At 33.7% G+C, this 15,353-nt stretch overlaps 2 protein-coding genes across 3 annotated transcripts in view; both read left to right on the top strand.

The window, feature by feature from the left end:
- The window catches only part of LOC123699992 (transcription factor kayak, isoforms D/sro), a 35,529-nt gene that overhangs the window by 1,389 nt on the left and 18,787 nt on the right, over window positions 1-15,353 (top strand). Inside the window, exon 1 of one of the 2 annotated variants that reach the window (XM_045647071.1) lies at window positions 8,152-8,441. The exons of the other annotated variant lie outside the window; for it this stretch is intronic. Within the exon in view, the coding sequence (XP_045503027.1) occupies window positions 8,337-8,441 (105 nt within the window). The 5' untranslated portion in view covers window positions 8,152-8,336. Of the gene's footprint in view, window positions 1-8,151; window positions 8,442-15,353 lie in introns of those variants that run through there. 2 annotated transcript variants of the gene reach the window in all.
- LOC123699991 lies at window positions 1,067-4,150 on the top strand. Its single transcript, XM_045647069.1, has 2 exons — window positions 1,067-1,525; window positions 2,053-4,150. Exons 1-2 carry the CDS (start codon window positions 1,431-1,433, stop codon window positions 3,788-3,790), a joined length of 1,833 nt encoding a protein of 610 aa, XP_045503025.1. The 5' UTR covers window positions 1,067-1,430; the 3' UTR covers window positions 3,791-4,150.

Below are 15,353 nucleotides of genomic sequence, written 5' to 3'. Positions count from 1 at the left end.
ATTTCCATTCTAAGTACAATAATAATTCTATTCTTAAAATTGGATATGATGTAAGCATTTTCACTATTCACACACACTTCAAAAAATAATAAATATTAACTATTATATTTTGCATTTTTTGTTAAAATGTGTCTCAATAACGCATGTAATAATCTATACTATACTAATATTATAAAGCTGAAGAGTTTGTTTGTTTGTTTGAACATGCTAACTTCAGAAACTACTGGTCCAATTTTAAAAATTCTTTCCTAATGTTATAAGGCCTTTTCTAATGTTATAAGGCCCATTTATCAGAAAGGCTATAGGCTATATTATATCATCACACTAAGACCAACAGGAGAAGAGCAATGCGGGTAAAGCCGCAGTGCACAGCTAGTTTACAATAAAAAGGAATCTAGCGAGTGTGAGAACTATGCTATAAAGTATAAAATATTGTTTTTTATTTTATTGAAAATTAAGTTGGAATTAGTAGTAAAGGTACCTATAGCATTACATCATAATCCGAACAATATCAAACTAACTGAAATATTATGATAATATTATAACTTTTAAAACAATTACAGTAAATGTTTTTGTTAAAGAAAACAGGTGTGCAGTACATGTTGTACATATAATATGATATGAGAATATGTATGGTATTCAAACAAAAGTTGGTTTACATTTATTTTTCTTTAATAATGTATGTACTTGTATTTTCAATAAATGCATTAAGTACCGTCAATATCACCTGGCTGTATTGAAACATTTTTAGTACATATTGAATCAATTATTATTATATGGTTTAGGCATGATATAAAAATTCACTTGAGGGTTCATTTAACTTTAGGTATCCCATCCATCTAGTCAAGCTAGCAAGCAAGTCGACAGGACCTAAATGGCAGTAAAGAGAAACCAAAGTAGTAAATAGATGTTGATGACTCTTAATAAATTTAACTTTCCTACTGTTGGGCTCTATCTATATCTGATTTTGTCAATAAGCACTTTAATCAGTATTTTCGTAATATTATTTAATATTTTATGACATAGAAAGACTTAACAGTATGAAAAAAAAGCACTTAAAATTTGAGGGGTATAGAATCAAAGGCAGCTATATCCACAACAAGTCATTTTTTAAACTGTGAATGCCATCTTATTCTTCATACTATTCCACATAAGTTCACAAAATTGTTTGGTACCTAAAACAGCTAAATCCCAGCCAAATTCCCGTTTAAAGAATCGGTTTAGAATCAAAGTCAGCTAAATCCACAGGGTTTGGAAACGAACACAGCTAGAATTGAGCTCGGCCAATCACAGGCATCCATTTTCGTAATGACAAGATGGCGGATTTCATACTGAACCGTGTTTGCGTGGGTGTGATTTTTATCGAAATTAAATAGGATTTTGCATAGTTTTCTTACTAAAAACGTGTTATACGACTAGTTAAACGTGTAATGGAAGTGCCTGTAATAGAAGCATTGCCAGGGAAAGGAAGAAAGCGCAAAAGACAGCCGGAGAAATGGAAGGCGAACAAAGCGAAAATTGACAGGTAAGCCTAGTCTAGTGATGTACTTAATCCGATGGAGTTCGATAGAATTTTTAACAAAAGATACAATTTTTTAAAGAATAGATGGAAGAGGTATATATTCTAGGTTTAACATTACCTATAAGTTTAATGTTGTTCAGTTCGATTTCTATCAATAGATGGGTCCATTCCATTAAGGGTCCCGGGGATTATAGTGTATTGGAATTTAGGCGATAAGCTGACAACCTATAATTAAAGTACGTTCAGCCTGAAGCGATCGCTCTTTGTACCTGCTGCCTAGGCGCGTGCCGGCGCTTGTCAAAGGAAGCCGTCGCCGCGACACGTTCTGAACGAATATACTTTAAGCAATAAACTTCCACCTTCCTACCTTCAAAACTTTGTCAGACGTCGTATAAACTATCTATGAGATCGGTGACGCTCTGCCCACACCGTAAGAGATATAGGCGTCGCTATTTGTTTTGCAAGTATTTCATCTTAATGAAAATTGAATAGGCTAAAACAGTAATGGTTACGTTTGTTTTGTTTCACAGGTACTCGTCGCCATCTTTGCCTGAAAACATAACCTGCAATCATAACACAAAATCATTTGCGTGTAAACAATTGAAAATACTAGATCTAGTGCATTTTCACAGATCGTTTTACTCAAAACCCAACAAACAACATCAAGATGCGTTAATATTGAAGTGCTGTTCGGTAAAAAAAACAGCCAGAAAACGGCCTGTAAAAAACGTAAGAAAAAGCAGAGCTTTTTCGATAAAATATGCAATTTACGCAAAATCACTTAAGAAAGCCATTCCAGTTTGCCAGAAAGTATTTCTAAATACACTTGGGATAACGAAGTATCGTGTTCAGTTCGTCATGCAAAACTTCTTTGAATCTGGTCGGGTTCCTACAGAGAAAAGAGGCGGTGACCGTAAGACACAAAAGTTTGCAGCACAAAGACAATCAGTTCATAGTTTTTTAAAGTCTTTGAATTGCGTTGAAGCACATTATTGCAGAGGATCATCGCAGCAACGTAAATACCTACCTAGTGAGCTCAATATTAAAAAAATATATAAACTTTTTAAACAAGCACATCCAAACAGCCCAGTCAAATCATCTTACTTTAGATCTATCTTTAATCAGGATTTTAATCTTGGTTTTGGGAGTCCAAGGACGGATGTGTGCTCGAAATGCCTTGAACTTCAAGAAAAATTGAAAAACGAAAATGATACATCAAAGAAAAACCTACTGATGATAGAGAAAAGGATACACAAATTAAGAGCACAAGCATTTTTTAAACTACTAAGGGAAAAAGAAGGGCAAATGATTACATTCTCATTCGATTGCCAAAAGAATTTAGTACTTCCGAAAGTGCCCGACCAGAGCTGTTATTACAGCAGGCAGCTGTATTTGTATAATTTTACAATAGTCCAAGGATCATCGAAAGATCCTTTAAATAAAAACACTACATATGCATACATCTGGACAGAAAATGAATATGCTAAAGGTTCAAACCAAATTGCTTCTGCTGTATATGATAGGCTCAACAAAACTGACCTAACTGATGTAACCCACGTCCGTTTAGTGGCAGATGGATGTGCTGGCCAAAATAAAAATTATATAATGATTTCCATGTGCATGCGATGGCTTTTAGAAAACCGTCATGTAAAAAAAATGGAACTAGTGTTTCCCATCACAGGCCATTCTTTCATGCCTCCTGATAGAGTTTTCGGGAATATTGAAAAACAAATCCGAAAACTTGAGGTAATCACATCGCCAGAAGAGTACATCGCTGTAATCAGTGAACACTCTACAGTCACGCAACTACGTGATATACCCGTGCTTGACTGGAAAAGTTCAATAAATAGTATTGTTAAAACACCGGCTCAAATTCACTTCAAGATTTCTCAGTGCAAAAGATTTATTCTTCGAAGATCCAAAAAACAAGGAAGTGTGTTGGTACGTGGTGAATTATATTACAATTCTGACACGGGAAACCCCAAAAGTTTGTGTAAACCAGGCAAAAAAGCTGAGGATATACGACCAACAATAATTCCTAGCGGCATACAAGTGAATCCATTAAAGTTGCGAGATGTCAGAAACTTGCTTCAAAAACACTACGGTGACTCTTGGAAAAACCTGGCACATTTAAGATATTTTCACGCCGTATTGAATCATTTAGACGAAGATGAGCTGCGGCTATTAGAAGAAAGGGGAGTTGAAGAGAACGATACTGTAGAAGATCTATGTGAAGTTCAAGAAGAAGGAGAGAATTTAAGTATATAAAATTTAATTCATAATAAAAATGATTTTATAAAAATGTTCTTTTATTTACTCAACTAGCTGACCCGGCAGACGTCGTCTTGTCCAGTAATCAATCCAACACCTACGCTACACCTACCCTATACCTGCCCTACACCTACCTTACCCCCTATGTATTATTCTGGGTCTTCAGCTACCTACATACCAAATTTCATCGTAATCTGTTCAGTAGTTTTCGCGTGAAAGAGTAACAAACATCCATCCATCCACAAACTTTTGCCTTTATAATATTAGTAGGATTATAATTCGGTATCAATTTTTAAGCAATCGACGTGATAATAACGAATGCATATTTTCATTTCATTTTGGATAGAAAATCCTTAGATAAAGTATAACTGCACATCACTATTCCTGTGACGTCATCACCAAAGAATTGGTATCAAAAACAGCTATATCCATTACAATCAGATTCAAAGACAGCTAAATCCTTTTGTTGGTATCAAATACAGCTAAGTGATTTTAAAATTATCGCGTAAAAGTTTTAATTTGGATTGGTTTATGGGTGTGTGTTGTTCAGTGGTACCAACATTCCTAATACTTTTTTAAGGCTTTTTTTACACGTATTTCTACAGTAAAAATAAAATAAGACGTTTTTTCTGCTTTATGAAAAAAATGCCTAGGTGGATATAGCTGCCTTTGATTCTGTACCCCTCATTTGCCTCACATTAGTTTAATAACAGGAAAATGTATACAAGCAGGCATTGACCGAGGTCTGTGGACCGAGGTTACTGACGTCACACATTCGTGGAAAACTCGCGACGTGCGCATGCGCATAGGCCACACAGCATTTTCAATCCCAGCTTTAAGCCAATTGGCTGGTGATAATTTGTTTTATAAAAGCATAAAAATACTTGAAAATAGTTTTGGGTTTAATTTTTTTTTTCAATTTTCATACGTTTGCACTAACTCTTTATGAGTGGACTGTTTTTATAGCCAACACTAGTTGACAATCATTTTTTCAAGGTCAGAGTAATAAAGAAAACGATACTTCGTGTTTGGATCTGTGCCAATTGTTGTATTTTTCATTGTAAATTGTAAAAACAAGAAAAAATTTTCCTTTTCGAATGCACATTCTTGTTTATTACAATAGGTACCTACGTTGTTGTTAAATTTAAAACAAAAAAAATCAACAAATTGACAAAAAATATATTTAAGTTGTCTAAGTATTTTTTTGTATTATTTTTTTTCAATAAGGAGATAGTTATTAAAATAAGTAATTACTAATTACTAATCTTTATAATATAAAAATGAATCGCAAAATGTGTTGAACAACTGAACCGATTTCGTTAATTCTTTTTTTATTATATTCCTTGAAGTACGAGGATGGTTCTTATGGCTGGTTCACACTTTGATTAGTGCGAGTGCAGGTGATTAGTGCAGGTGTTTAGTAACTACGTGTGGACAGCGACTGTTTAGTGCAAGTGTTTAGTAGGCTGTGTAGTAAAGTGAATAGAAGCGTGTTCTATTTTTTTGCGAGTGGACTGCGAGTAGCCACGTCCCGCGCGCCCTCCCTTCCCCCTCACTCGCAGTGTGCCTGCCTAAACACGTCTGGACACGAGTGTTTAGTGTTTAGTGTTTAGCGTAGTGTGTAGCGTCGCGAATTGCACCATTGACCTGCACTCCCACTAATCACCTGCACTCGCAGTTGAATTGGACACTACTCGCACTACACACCTGCACTCGCACTAATCACCTGCACTCACACTAATCAAAGTGTGAACCAGCCTTTATATGTAGAGAAAACGTAAATATGTACCACGGGCGAAGCCGGGGCGGACCGCTAGTAAATGATAAAAACGCATGTCTTTATCAGACTAACGTTCGCCTTGACATTTTCCGGGACGAAAATTAGTTTACTTATACCTAGTAAACAAATTAAAACATCTTGCTCAAACCACATGAACATTATACAAACAACGCTATCTTATATTTGCGGCTAATAACAAGGATAATTTTCCTTTTCAATATAATAGCTGCGATATTTATGTACTTATATGTTACAATATTATTTTGAGGACTGAGATTGAAACCTCATTAACATATTATTGTGATGAGAATGGGAATAATGTGTGTTTTGCTAAAAAAAAAATTGTATGTATTTGGAAATATTGCAAATAGAAAAAGTTTCATGAAAAAACACAGAAACTTTTCTTCTTTAAGTACTTAAACGCGTGGCATTATTGACAAAATTAATTATCTATTATTTTTGTCTACTATTTAAAAGTTATTTTTCACAGTAATCGACATTTTATTTTACGAGACAAGAAAAGGTAAGAAAACCTAAGGCTTGCCTTAATTAGCCAATAGTTGTCATAATATTATACCATGATATGATATTTAATGCACACCGATTTATTGGATAACATGACGTGGTGCATAGTACATATTGCCAAAGTATCGTCATTACTCAATATCAACTCAATATAGGTATTATTTCTCTCTCTCTTGTCGGTCCCTCATGTCTGAGGATCGTGGTCAGCATCAGGTCACCATCATAAGTATTATTAAGGGTATTATAATATCTCGTGACCTATGCTATAAAATCGCTACTCCCTAGCTACCATTTGATTAACCCTTGGATTAACCAACCAATAAACATATCAATTTGTTATTTCTCCTACTCAGTTGCCATGGTTACGGATAGTACACGTTTTATTATCGCCTATGATCACACCGCTAGCTGGAAACGAGGGTACATCGCGTGACCGTCTACTGAGCTGCCCTTGAACTTATTGACTTTGTTTACATACTCTATGGTTTTGTTATTGATATTACATTCCATAAACTAGATATCAAGTTCTGGGAATTGTAGTTGGAGTGGTGCTTGAGCCCTAATTTTGCTGGAGAATGAGTGGGTGAACAAAATTTTGTATGTATCACGTTTTCATTTGTGTGGGGAAATATATTTTTTTTGAACACGACTTGGCACATATCTTATCAATATAATATAACTTTTTTTTCTAATCTTACCTAATTCCATACTCTTTAGGCTGTTTTAAAGTTCAATTAATAAAATTGGGAGTGATTCAAATATGAATTCAAATAACGGATTTTCCCACAGGAATGAGACCTTTTGCCAAAATCAGTCTATCTATCTCCAGACAGAAAAATTATAGGAATCATATAGAAGCATCGTAGCAACGCGCTATGAAACATACTGGCATACACATTTGTCTTTCGTGTAACTTTTTTACAAGATGCATGTTTAGTATTTAAGTATTAATAATTTTATAATTGTGACAGAAATGTTTTATGAGGATGTTATTTTATGAAAAAAAAAAAAAAACACTTCATTGTTCAAATTGAGAAGTTGTCCAAAGTGAACAAATTTTTCCAGATTATCAGATTTGTCATAAAAAAGAGCTCCTGACTTTTAGAATATAAAAATTGTTTTCTAAAACGATTGAAGATGAATAATGCAAATAAATAGTCAAAGTACATTAAGCATTTATTGCCAAAATGTCAATTGTCAAGTATGAAAATTATATTTACAGTTTAAAGTAAATTGCCTGCAGGAGGAAAAATTTAACAGGGGTTTACTTCCTCATTCATCGGAAATAGATGCTTTACTTGGTAAAGATATGCAGTTATTACAGTATGTTATCTTTCTAAGCACTGTTACGTGGAAAACGTTGGCTCATTGTTATTGAAAAGTACTTGGCTATCGTACGATTTAATCAGACTGAATGGCTCCACGCTCCTCTAACCGACTTTTTTTTATCACGCTCCTTTTGGTTTTACTTTCTTTGTTCCAATCTAGAATAAATAGATGTTTATAATAATTACACATTATACACTTAAGGAAAATACATTTTTATCCACATTTTTGCATAGAAAATAGGTACTATGAAGTCTGATGTTTATAAATTCATTGTACCAAATGGATGAGTCGCATGACCCACATTACCATATCAAATTAATTGTGTTAGCGTATTATTATTGTTTATATGATACACTGAAACGAAACTACTGGAGACTTGGTTTCTTTGAAATCAAAATCGAATGTTTGTTGGGAACACAGAACAGTAAGAACATGTTGGGAATTTCCCGTTTTCAGTTCGTAGATAACATCAAAATTTGTTAACATCAAGTTTCGGCAAAACGGTATGCAGAAAGATATATATATGTAGTTAATTGTAACGATTCCAAGATATTGTCACTCTGAAAGTATTCCTTGAATCATGAACTATCAAAGTTTGAATATTTTGGCATCAACAGTGGGATTGCTAAAATTGTTGTCGCTTGCTACGTTTTCGTTTTGAAGAGTAGTGCGCGTGCGCGGTTTGGCCGGTTGAAATCGCACAAAACGAGGTGCTACCGCGAGAGTTGAGTCAGTCTGATATAAAACATTCTAGCTACGCGAACGTGTATACAATCACATGCGTTGGATACTCATGAGTCATCGTCTTATCAGTTAGTGCGTTTACACGATTCGGACTATTTTTTATTGGTTTCTTAATTAATGATATTGGTGAATTGATTTGGAACGTTTGTTGTGAAAACTGTCTTCATGTCTCAGCTGGTGCCGTATCACCTTCTTAGCGGCGAGCAAGACGATAGTCTGATGTTCGCTACCATGTTTGAATACCAGAACGACGACTATGCAAAACCAGTGGTGAGTTTACTTATAAACCTTTAAACATCATTGTAAAATATTAATTAAACCCATCAAATATGCAGTCAACTGCCTTCTTAACCTTTGCACTTATCAACAACAAATGCCAAGCCAACACGTTTAAATATTTCCGCAATTTTGAATCAACAAGAATGAACTCAACACTGAATTTAAATATTCTTCTTATTACTTTGATAAATATTGAACAATAAAATGCAATAAAAAAGTTTTTTCTTCTAGTTATTACACAAATATGCATTTGCAAAATTTTGAGTTAATTCTAATTAGAAATTATTAGCGCAATTTATTAGCCCATTTTCATGGAGAATTGTAATTTATTATTCAGAAAATTCAAAATACCTACCGTATTTTTTGATGATGTGAAATGATATTGACAGTTGAAGATAGATGGCGCTACTTGTGAAGTGATAACAGTTTATGATAAAACTTTTGCTATCGGTATAAAGCGTTTATTTAGCACTAATTCTGGTGTTCAAGGTTAGCGAATGGAAAGTTGCAGTTCCGGTTACCTTAGCTAGTTTAGTGTTTTTCTTAACTGCCTAGATTTTTAAACATATACCTACTAATGTAATATAACTTGTGAATCAACAATTATTGGTATTTGGTACAATACTCCCCTGAAAGAATAGGTCTGTTATAACATTTTTCAAGTTAATAATTTAGGGCCTAAGTTTGCAACCGGGTAACTAGCCAAGAATTTTAAAGTATGATTGAATATCGTTTTAATTCTATTATCAAAATCAAATTTGTCGATCGGTCCAATAGCGATTTCGTTAAAAAACTAGTCCTTGAAAACGTCATAAATCGTACGAGTGGATGACGTCACTCGCGGCTCTGACGTCATGAGGCCCCCCTCCACGGAGTTCCACGAACTCGCTGGCAGCTGTTCCACTTACACGGATTCGTTTTCTGAATATCGATGATAATACAGCATAAGGAAACTGATACTAATTGAGTAAAAGCCTTTAAGGTTTTAGTATCCCAAGTAGCTAGGTAGATAGTATCTAAATTTCCTTCCTTTTTCATATTTTGAAGAATTGTTACAAAATAAATTTAGTTTGTTACATCATAATTTCATACTTTTATCAAGTTCCTACTGTTCTAGTTTAGCGCAATTTCAAGGCATTAATTAAAAATGCTGAATATTAAACAATTGTTCAGTCAACTACTAAACCTTAGTTGCATTTAAAGGATCCATTGGCTGGTACCAGGATGCAAATATGTACTTACAAATCAAATCTTATTTAATCAGACACTAATTTTCTTTCAAGTTTTATGATAATAAAATTTCGCCAAGCTATTTACAGGTATTTTGTTGGAAATTACGTCTTTGGTTTTATAATTAAGTACCTATCTTATCTTTATCGGTCTCTATTTGTACAGTGTTTGGTTATGTACCTACAGGCGATATAATCGTCATCCTATTATATTCGTAGAGTCATAGAGTGATGCTAGTGTAGTTGGAAAATATGGATGCTATTATTTGGGGGACTGTTCTAGAACAACTGATCTTTTAGGATCTGATAAATGAGTATTAATTGCGCAACAGCCAAACCGGACTCGGGTGGTGGCGCGCCGGTAGCAATGTTAACCTTTCCGAGGCGAAAACTTCAAGTCCGGCTGTCTTGACCTACATTGCGCTTGTGAAATTTCTCCTGCGCTGTATATTAACTTCCAAGAACGCACGTCCGCCTGGGAATTCCCACATAGTTGGCGTTGACGACGTAATTTTTGGTTTACCTGCTTTTCGTAATTTTTTTATATAGTTTTTTTTAATACTACAAGTAGAGTAATGACGATACAACTAATAAAAATCGTGTTACCTTCAAAAGTAGAGAGAATTTTCTGGAGTGTTTAAGGTCAGAAATACTAAAATAAGACCATGGACTGTCCATGATGGACACCATGGCTTCAAATATCTCTGTAAAGAAATCGTAAAGATATGAAAACACTGACCCATCAATTTGTCTCCCGTAAATGATTGTGGTTAAGTAGTGCCTGAGCTTGGCCTGAGCAGATGTGTTCGGTTAGCCGACACCTATTAAACGGTTATATTGCGACCAATAAAAGCCGGATGTGGACAATTTGTTCTAATTGTACAGTACTAAGATCAACCACTATACACTGTTTTAAGGATCTCTCTGACTATGTTTTATAGTAAGTACCTTTTATAATTATCTAATAAGGAAAAATAAAAACGTTTTCGCCGGTTTTTCCTTAAAGATATGGCTTTAACAGGTAACTGCCATGATTAATAATAATCACACTCTTGAATATTCTCATTAAGTACCTACTTGCATTTTATTATCATTGTTATGTTGCATACTTCAGACTTCTAAAATCAAAAAAGAACTTTTAGCGAATCTGAGGCCAGAATCATAAAAGAGAAAGCGTTTTATACTTTGCAATAAATTTTCCTAAGAAATTTTAAATTGTAAATTTCCCAATAGGTATAGAGCCATGTGAACGCTATGCCATCGGATTAAAATTATCGTTGTGGTGCAGTATTCCTATGTGTTTAAAAAACAGATCAACATATTCTTGTAAATTGTAATAATTTAATAGTACTACAAAGACTCATCAATGAACGAAGTAATAATATAGAGCTGGGAATTTATAATTTTTCGTCTCAGACTATGTGGTTAGATAATACAATTATAATAAAATTGTGTGTCACGCTTCTCAGAAGTATGAGTCATGTGCCAAGATGTCGCGAAATCGGAAGTGCTTTAACTACAAAACATTCTACATCTGCATGACAACATAATACTACATAAATATTTGTTACTATATAACAACTGATTGATTGGGAATACGTGTATAAAATAGGTAATGAAAAACGAAGTCCTCTCAATTTACCAAACGATAGAGGACACCATGCCAGTTCTTTGAACTTTTAACTGTAATTAACATATTACAGCGAGCAATAAAAGTAGGTGCTAATGAATATAGCGTGCGTCTGTTTAAAAATATGCTTCAATGTTAATCATGTATAATTGAACATTTTTCTCCATAACATTATGATATGTACAAAGAAAAAAATAGAAGCGTGACCATAACGAGAGACTGGCCCATCTGTCACAGAAAAGTCAAATCAAAAAGCTTTTAAACGTAACTTATGGGTCATTTTATTTAACGATCATGCTACTTAGATGTTTTGTTTACATTTCGTGCATATGCTTAGAAAATGTATAGGTATGTGTTAAACATAATATCTCAAAAAATCTATCTAGATCTAAGTCTTTACTCTTTAGATTTACATAGATATGAATGAAGTTTATGACCAGAACAAATAATTATTGATTGGAATGCAAAAAAATACATGTGGAGTTGATTTTTTTTTTCTAGTAGGTATATTTCTAATAATCTTAAGTTCGAGTCAGATATCTTCAGAGGAGTTTTATTTATCATTGCTTTGACCATAACTTTAATATTGGTATGCATTAATTAAAAATTTTGGAATAATCCCACCATCTGGCATCACCCCAAGGTCCAAAGTACCTTAAAAACCTAATTATACAATGCGAACTCATAATCACCTTTGAATAGCTTAGAGACTGAATAGTAAACGTTGCAACATAAAACATTTTGTACAACCTTTTGCTGGTAGCCACCATAAAGTTAAGTGGTCACTTCAGTTGCACAAGCCGAAACAATAATATTTGAAAGTGACTTCTTTATTGCCTCCGTTGGAGATAACCTGACCAATGTTATCCATTTTGGTCCATTACACAAAGTGTTGGCCATTGTCTGACAGAATTCCACTTTCTTTGGCTGTAACGAACATTCCTCTAACAAATCTGTAAAGATAATGGTAAACGTTTCAAAGGCTTTTTGTTTGACGTCAATGTTTACAAAAAAGGTGCAGTGTTTTGAGAGGGTTGTTGTACTCTCCTGCCACGCTAAATTTGTTTTAATCTAGTTGTCACACTGACCATAACCAACACTATACCTATTAATCTTTCTGTAAAATAAAAACACTTAATTGATGATTTTTTATGACAAGATGATTGATAATACTTATGAAAGAATTGAAACATTGCAATTGGAAACATTTATGGGCCACCTAAATATGTATTTCGAAATTTCGTTTTATTCAAAATTGATTTAACAAAAACATTTCAAGAAGTCACAAAATAATTAATCTCTATAATAATGCCTGTGACGGATTCCAACTTGGCTTTGTTATTTGACAGGTCGGGCAGTATGTCATTCAGACATTTTGTTGCGTTTGCGCAGAGCTTGTCAGAATCACACCGTTCGTTATAGTTTGTCGATAATCTACAGTAGGTATACGTATACCAATGTTAATTTTCGTGATAATATTTCGAAGTTAAAAGAAAAACCTGAAATTGCTTGATTAATATAAAAACAATTAATTGCAATATTAAGAAAATATGTAACACGAAATAGCGTTTAATCTTCAATTTAAAATAATGTTACCTAAGGCCAAGGGAATTAAAAATTAAAAGGATTTGATTAAACTGAATTTCATGTCAAGCATAAGTGATTCACACGCTCTATAGAGATTTAGTGAAATTTAAGTCCTACCAGACAAATTACCTACATAGCAAAAAATATGAATTTTTATTTTCTTTAAAAATATATCTTGATGATGATGATGATGGTGCGCGGGTTTTCCCATACATTTATTTTTGTTCTGATGAAGGTACCACTTGACAATTGGACATGGTAATGCAAATAGGTTTTCACCTAATTTAAGTTACATTGCATCGTTTACAAATATGGGTTTTACCTCTCTATTTAATATTATCTTTGAAAATGTAGCCGCAAATGGACCATTATTTATTAGCTATTAGGTTTCTTAGAAATAACAAAGGCTGCTAATTGTTATCACTTTCCTTTTGTCGTTTAAAGTGGCGGCAATTCCAAAGCACAAGCTACTATTCTCGCTCTATAGAATACAATGAAGCCATCACGTTTGGGCATAATGGTAGCCAGTTAAAATATTTGGAAATATCATGTCACTTTTAACGGGATTTGGCAATTGTGTTAACAATTGCATCGGTAAGATTGTGAAGGTCCGTTAAGACAAGATTTTACTCACCCCAGCGACCGGGTGTTGAATGACTCATAAGTTCGGATCGCACGGTACATGACTGACATTCCACAAATTTTACTGATCACATTGTTGTTTTATGTCAATCATTTATTATTTTCTTGTTAAGGTTGAAATAAAACACGTGTATGTTTACGATACGAATTAAATAATAGTTTTATATAAGCACTGCTGTAGAGTATTATCTGCAGTACTTATCAGTTTACTACTTCACTAACAAAGGATTATTAATTCCCATCGTAACTTATTATTTCTTTGTTGTTCAAAGTAACAATTGCGTCATAATAATAAGCATGAAACCGATATTTACAACAGCTGCTGAGTCCTTATACCGATTATGGTCATGACTCTTATAGGCTCCATAGATTACTGACATTTTCTATATTTCCGCCTCGACTACCTTATTAAAGGATGTCATACTTGCATCGAGTGCACGTGCATTTGATTATTGTTATAAAATCCATGTCCTACATTTATGTGCCCTATTTACATAGTATTGTACGCCACTTATGGAACACAATGGCCACATTTATTTAAAAGGTGTTCTAAAGAGTTTGATAAATACCACGTCGTTTCAACAATAAATTAACAAGGAATATTTTAAAAACATCCGTATTTGAGGCAAATGGGTTCCATTTAAAAACAAAACAAAGATTTCATGTCTCAATTTAATGTTAATCTATTCAGATATGAAATATTATTAGATTATAATGGGATGCCGGAACGTACGATTTCTTTGTCGTCGAAATTTCGACTATCTACTTCATCCCTGATGTTTTAGGAATCTGTATTGTGTGAAGATCAATCCCTCAACAAAAATCGTGATAGACGGCACAATAAGCACACTTCCAATACGGACGCCATTATTTAATGAACCCTCGTCAGATGAAAAGGTCAAATTATTTGAAAAGATTAATCTCGTAATTTATGTGGGCCTAATGCGTCTCGCCAGATTTCTCGGCTGACAGAGTTATATGACATTGGTGGTATGGTTCAAAGGACCTCAAATTTTTTATGATCACCAGAAAAGTGGCCCTCGTATCTCGCTCTTGAAATATTATCATACTATTTAATGAGGTCGTTTGTGATGTGATGAATACAATGTTTATATTAAATCCTTGTATGTGGGCACTGTTCCGAGGGATCTTACGAACTGTCAGTTTGTAGAGAGTAATGCACTCGTAAAGGTTTATGACTGCATTTGAGCGTCAATGTTATTTAAATCATTTTTAAGCTCAATTCAGATTTTATTGAAGAATCATTGTAAATTTATTACTGTTTTATGAAATTATTACTATGCGGGTATAAAAACTGACGGATTTTGATTGCTCTTTTTTCAGAGACAAAGTTAATGCGTAAATTGATAAATGCAACCATTTTACCACTTTAGTACACGATTATTCCTGTACTTCGTTGAAACCAATTTATCGTTTTGCAGCTCCCACACACTTTGGCATTGGTTTTTATTTTATTCGCTTTTAACATTTTTTATTGGATTATGTTACAATTATTAGTTAAAGTGCTTACCATTATTATTCATATACAGCAAGCTATAATAGCTATAATAGCATGTGTTATTGTAAAGGTTTTTAGGTAAAACGTTTGAGATCGAATTATGTTAGCCAACTTTTTTGTACCGCGTGTCTATAATTATGACCTACCGAGTTATCCTCAATGCATCTCTGTCTGCCTTCCCTACTTGTAATGCACATTGCGTTTTTATAAGTTTTCATTATTATAGCTTAAAATTTTAATGCATAGGTTAATTTAATAATAACCGTGACTAAACAAACAACCAAAGCTTAAATTAA

This window comes from Colias croceus, chromosome 18 (genome assembly GCF_905220415.1).
Source record: "Colias croceus chromosome 18, ilColCroc2.1".
NCBI lineage: Eukaryota > Metazoa > Arthropoda > Insecta > Lepidoptera > Pieridae > Colias > Colias croceus.
The sequence above is the reverse complement of the archived record's forward strand: the minus strand, read 5'-3'. Positions and strand labels throughout refer to the sequence as shown.

Excerpts from the sequence above, each read along its gene's own strand:
- LOC123699991 (XM_045647069.1), top strand. The coding sequence starts at position 1,431 with ATGGAAGTGCCTGTAATAGAAGCATTGCCAGGGAAAGGAAGAAAGCGC. Across the intron at positions 1,526-2,052 it reads AACAAAGCGAAAATTGACAG|GTACTCGTCGCCATCTTTGC; the intron begins GTAAGCCTAGTC and ends TTTGTTTCACAG.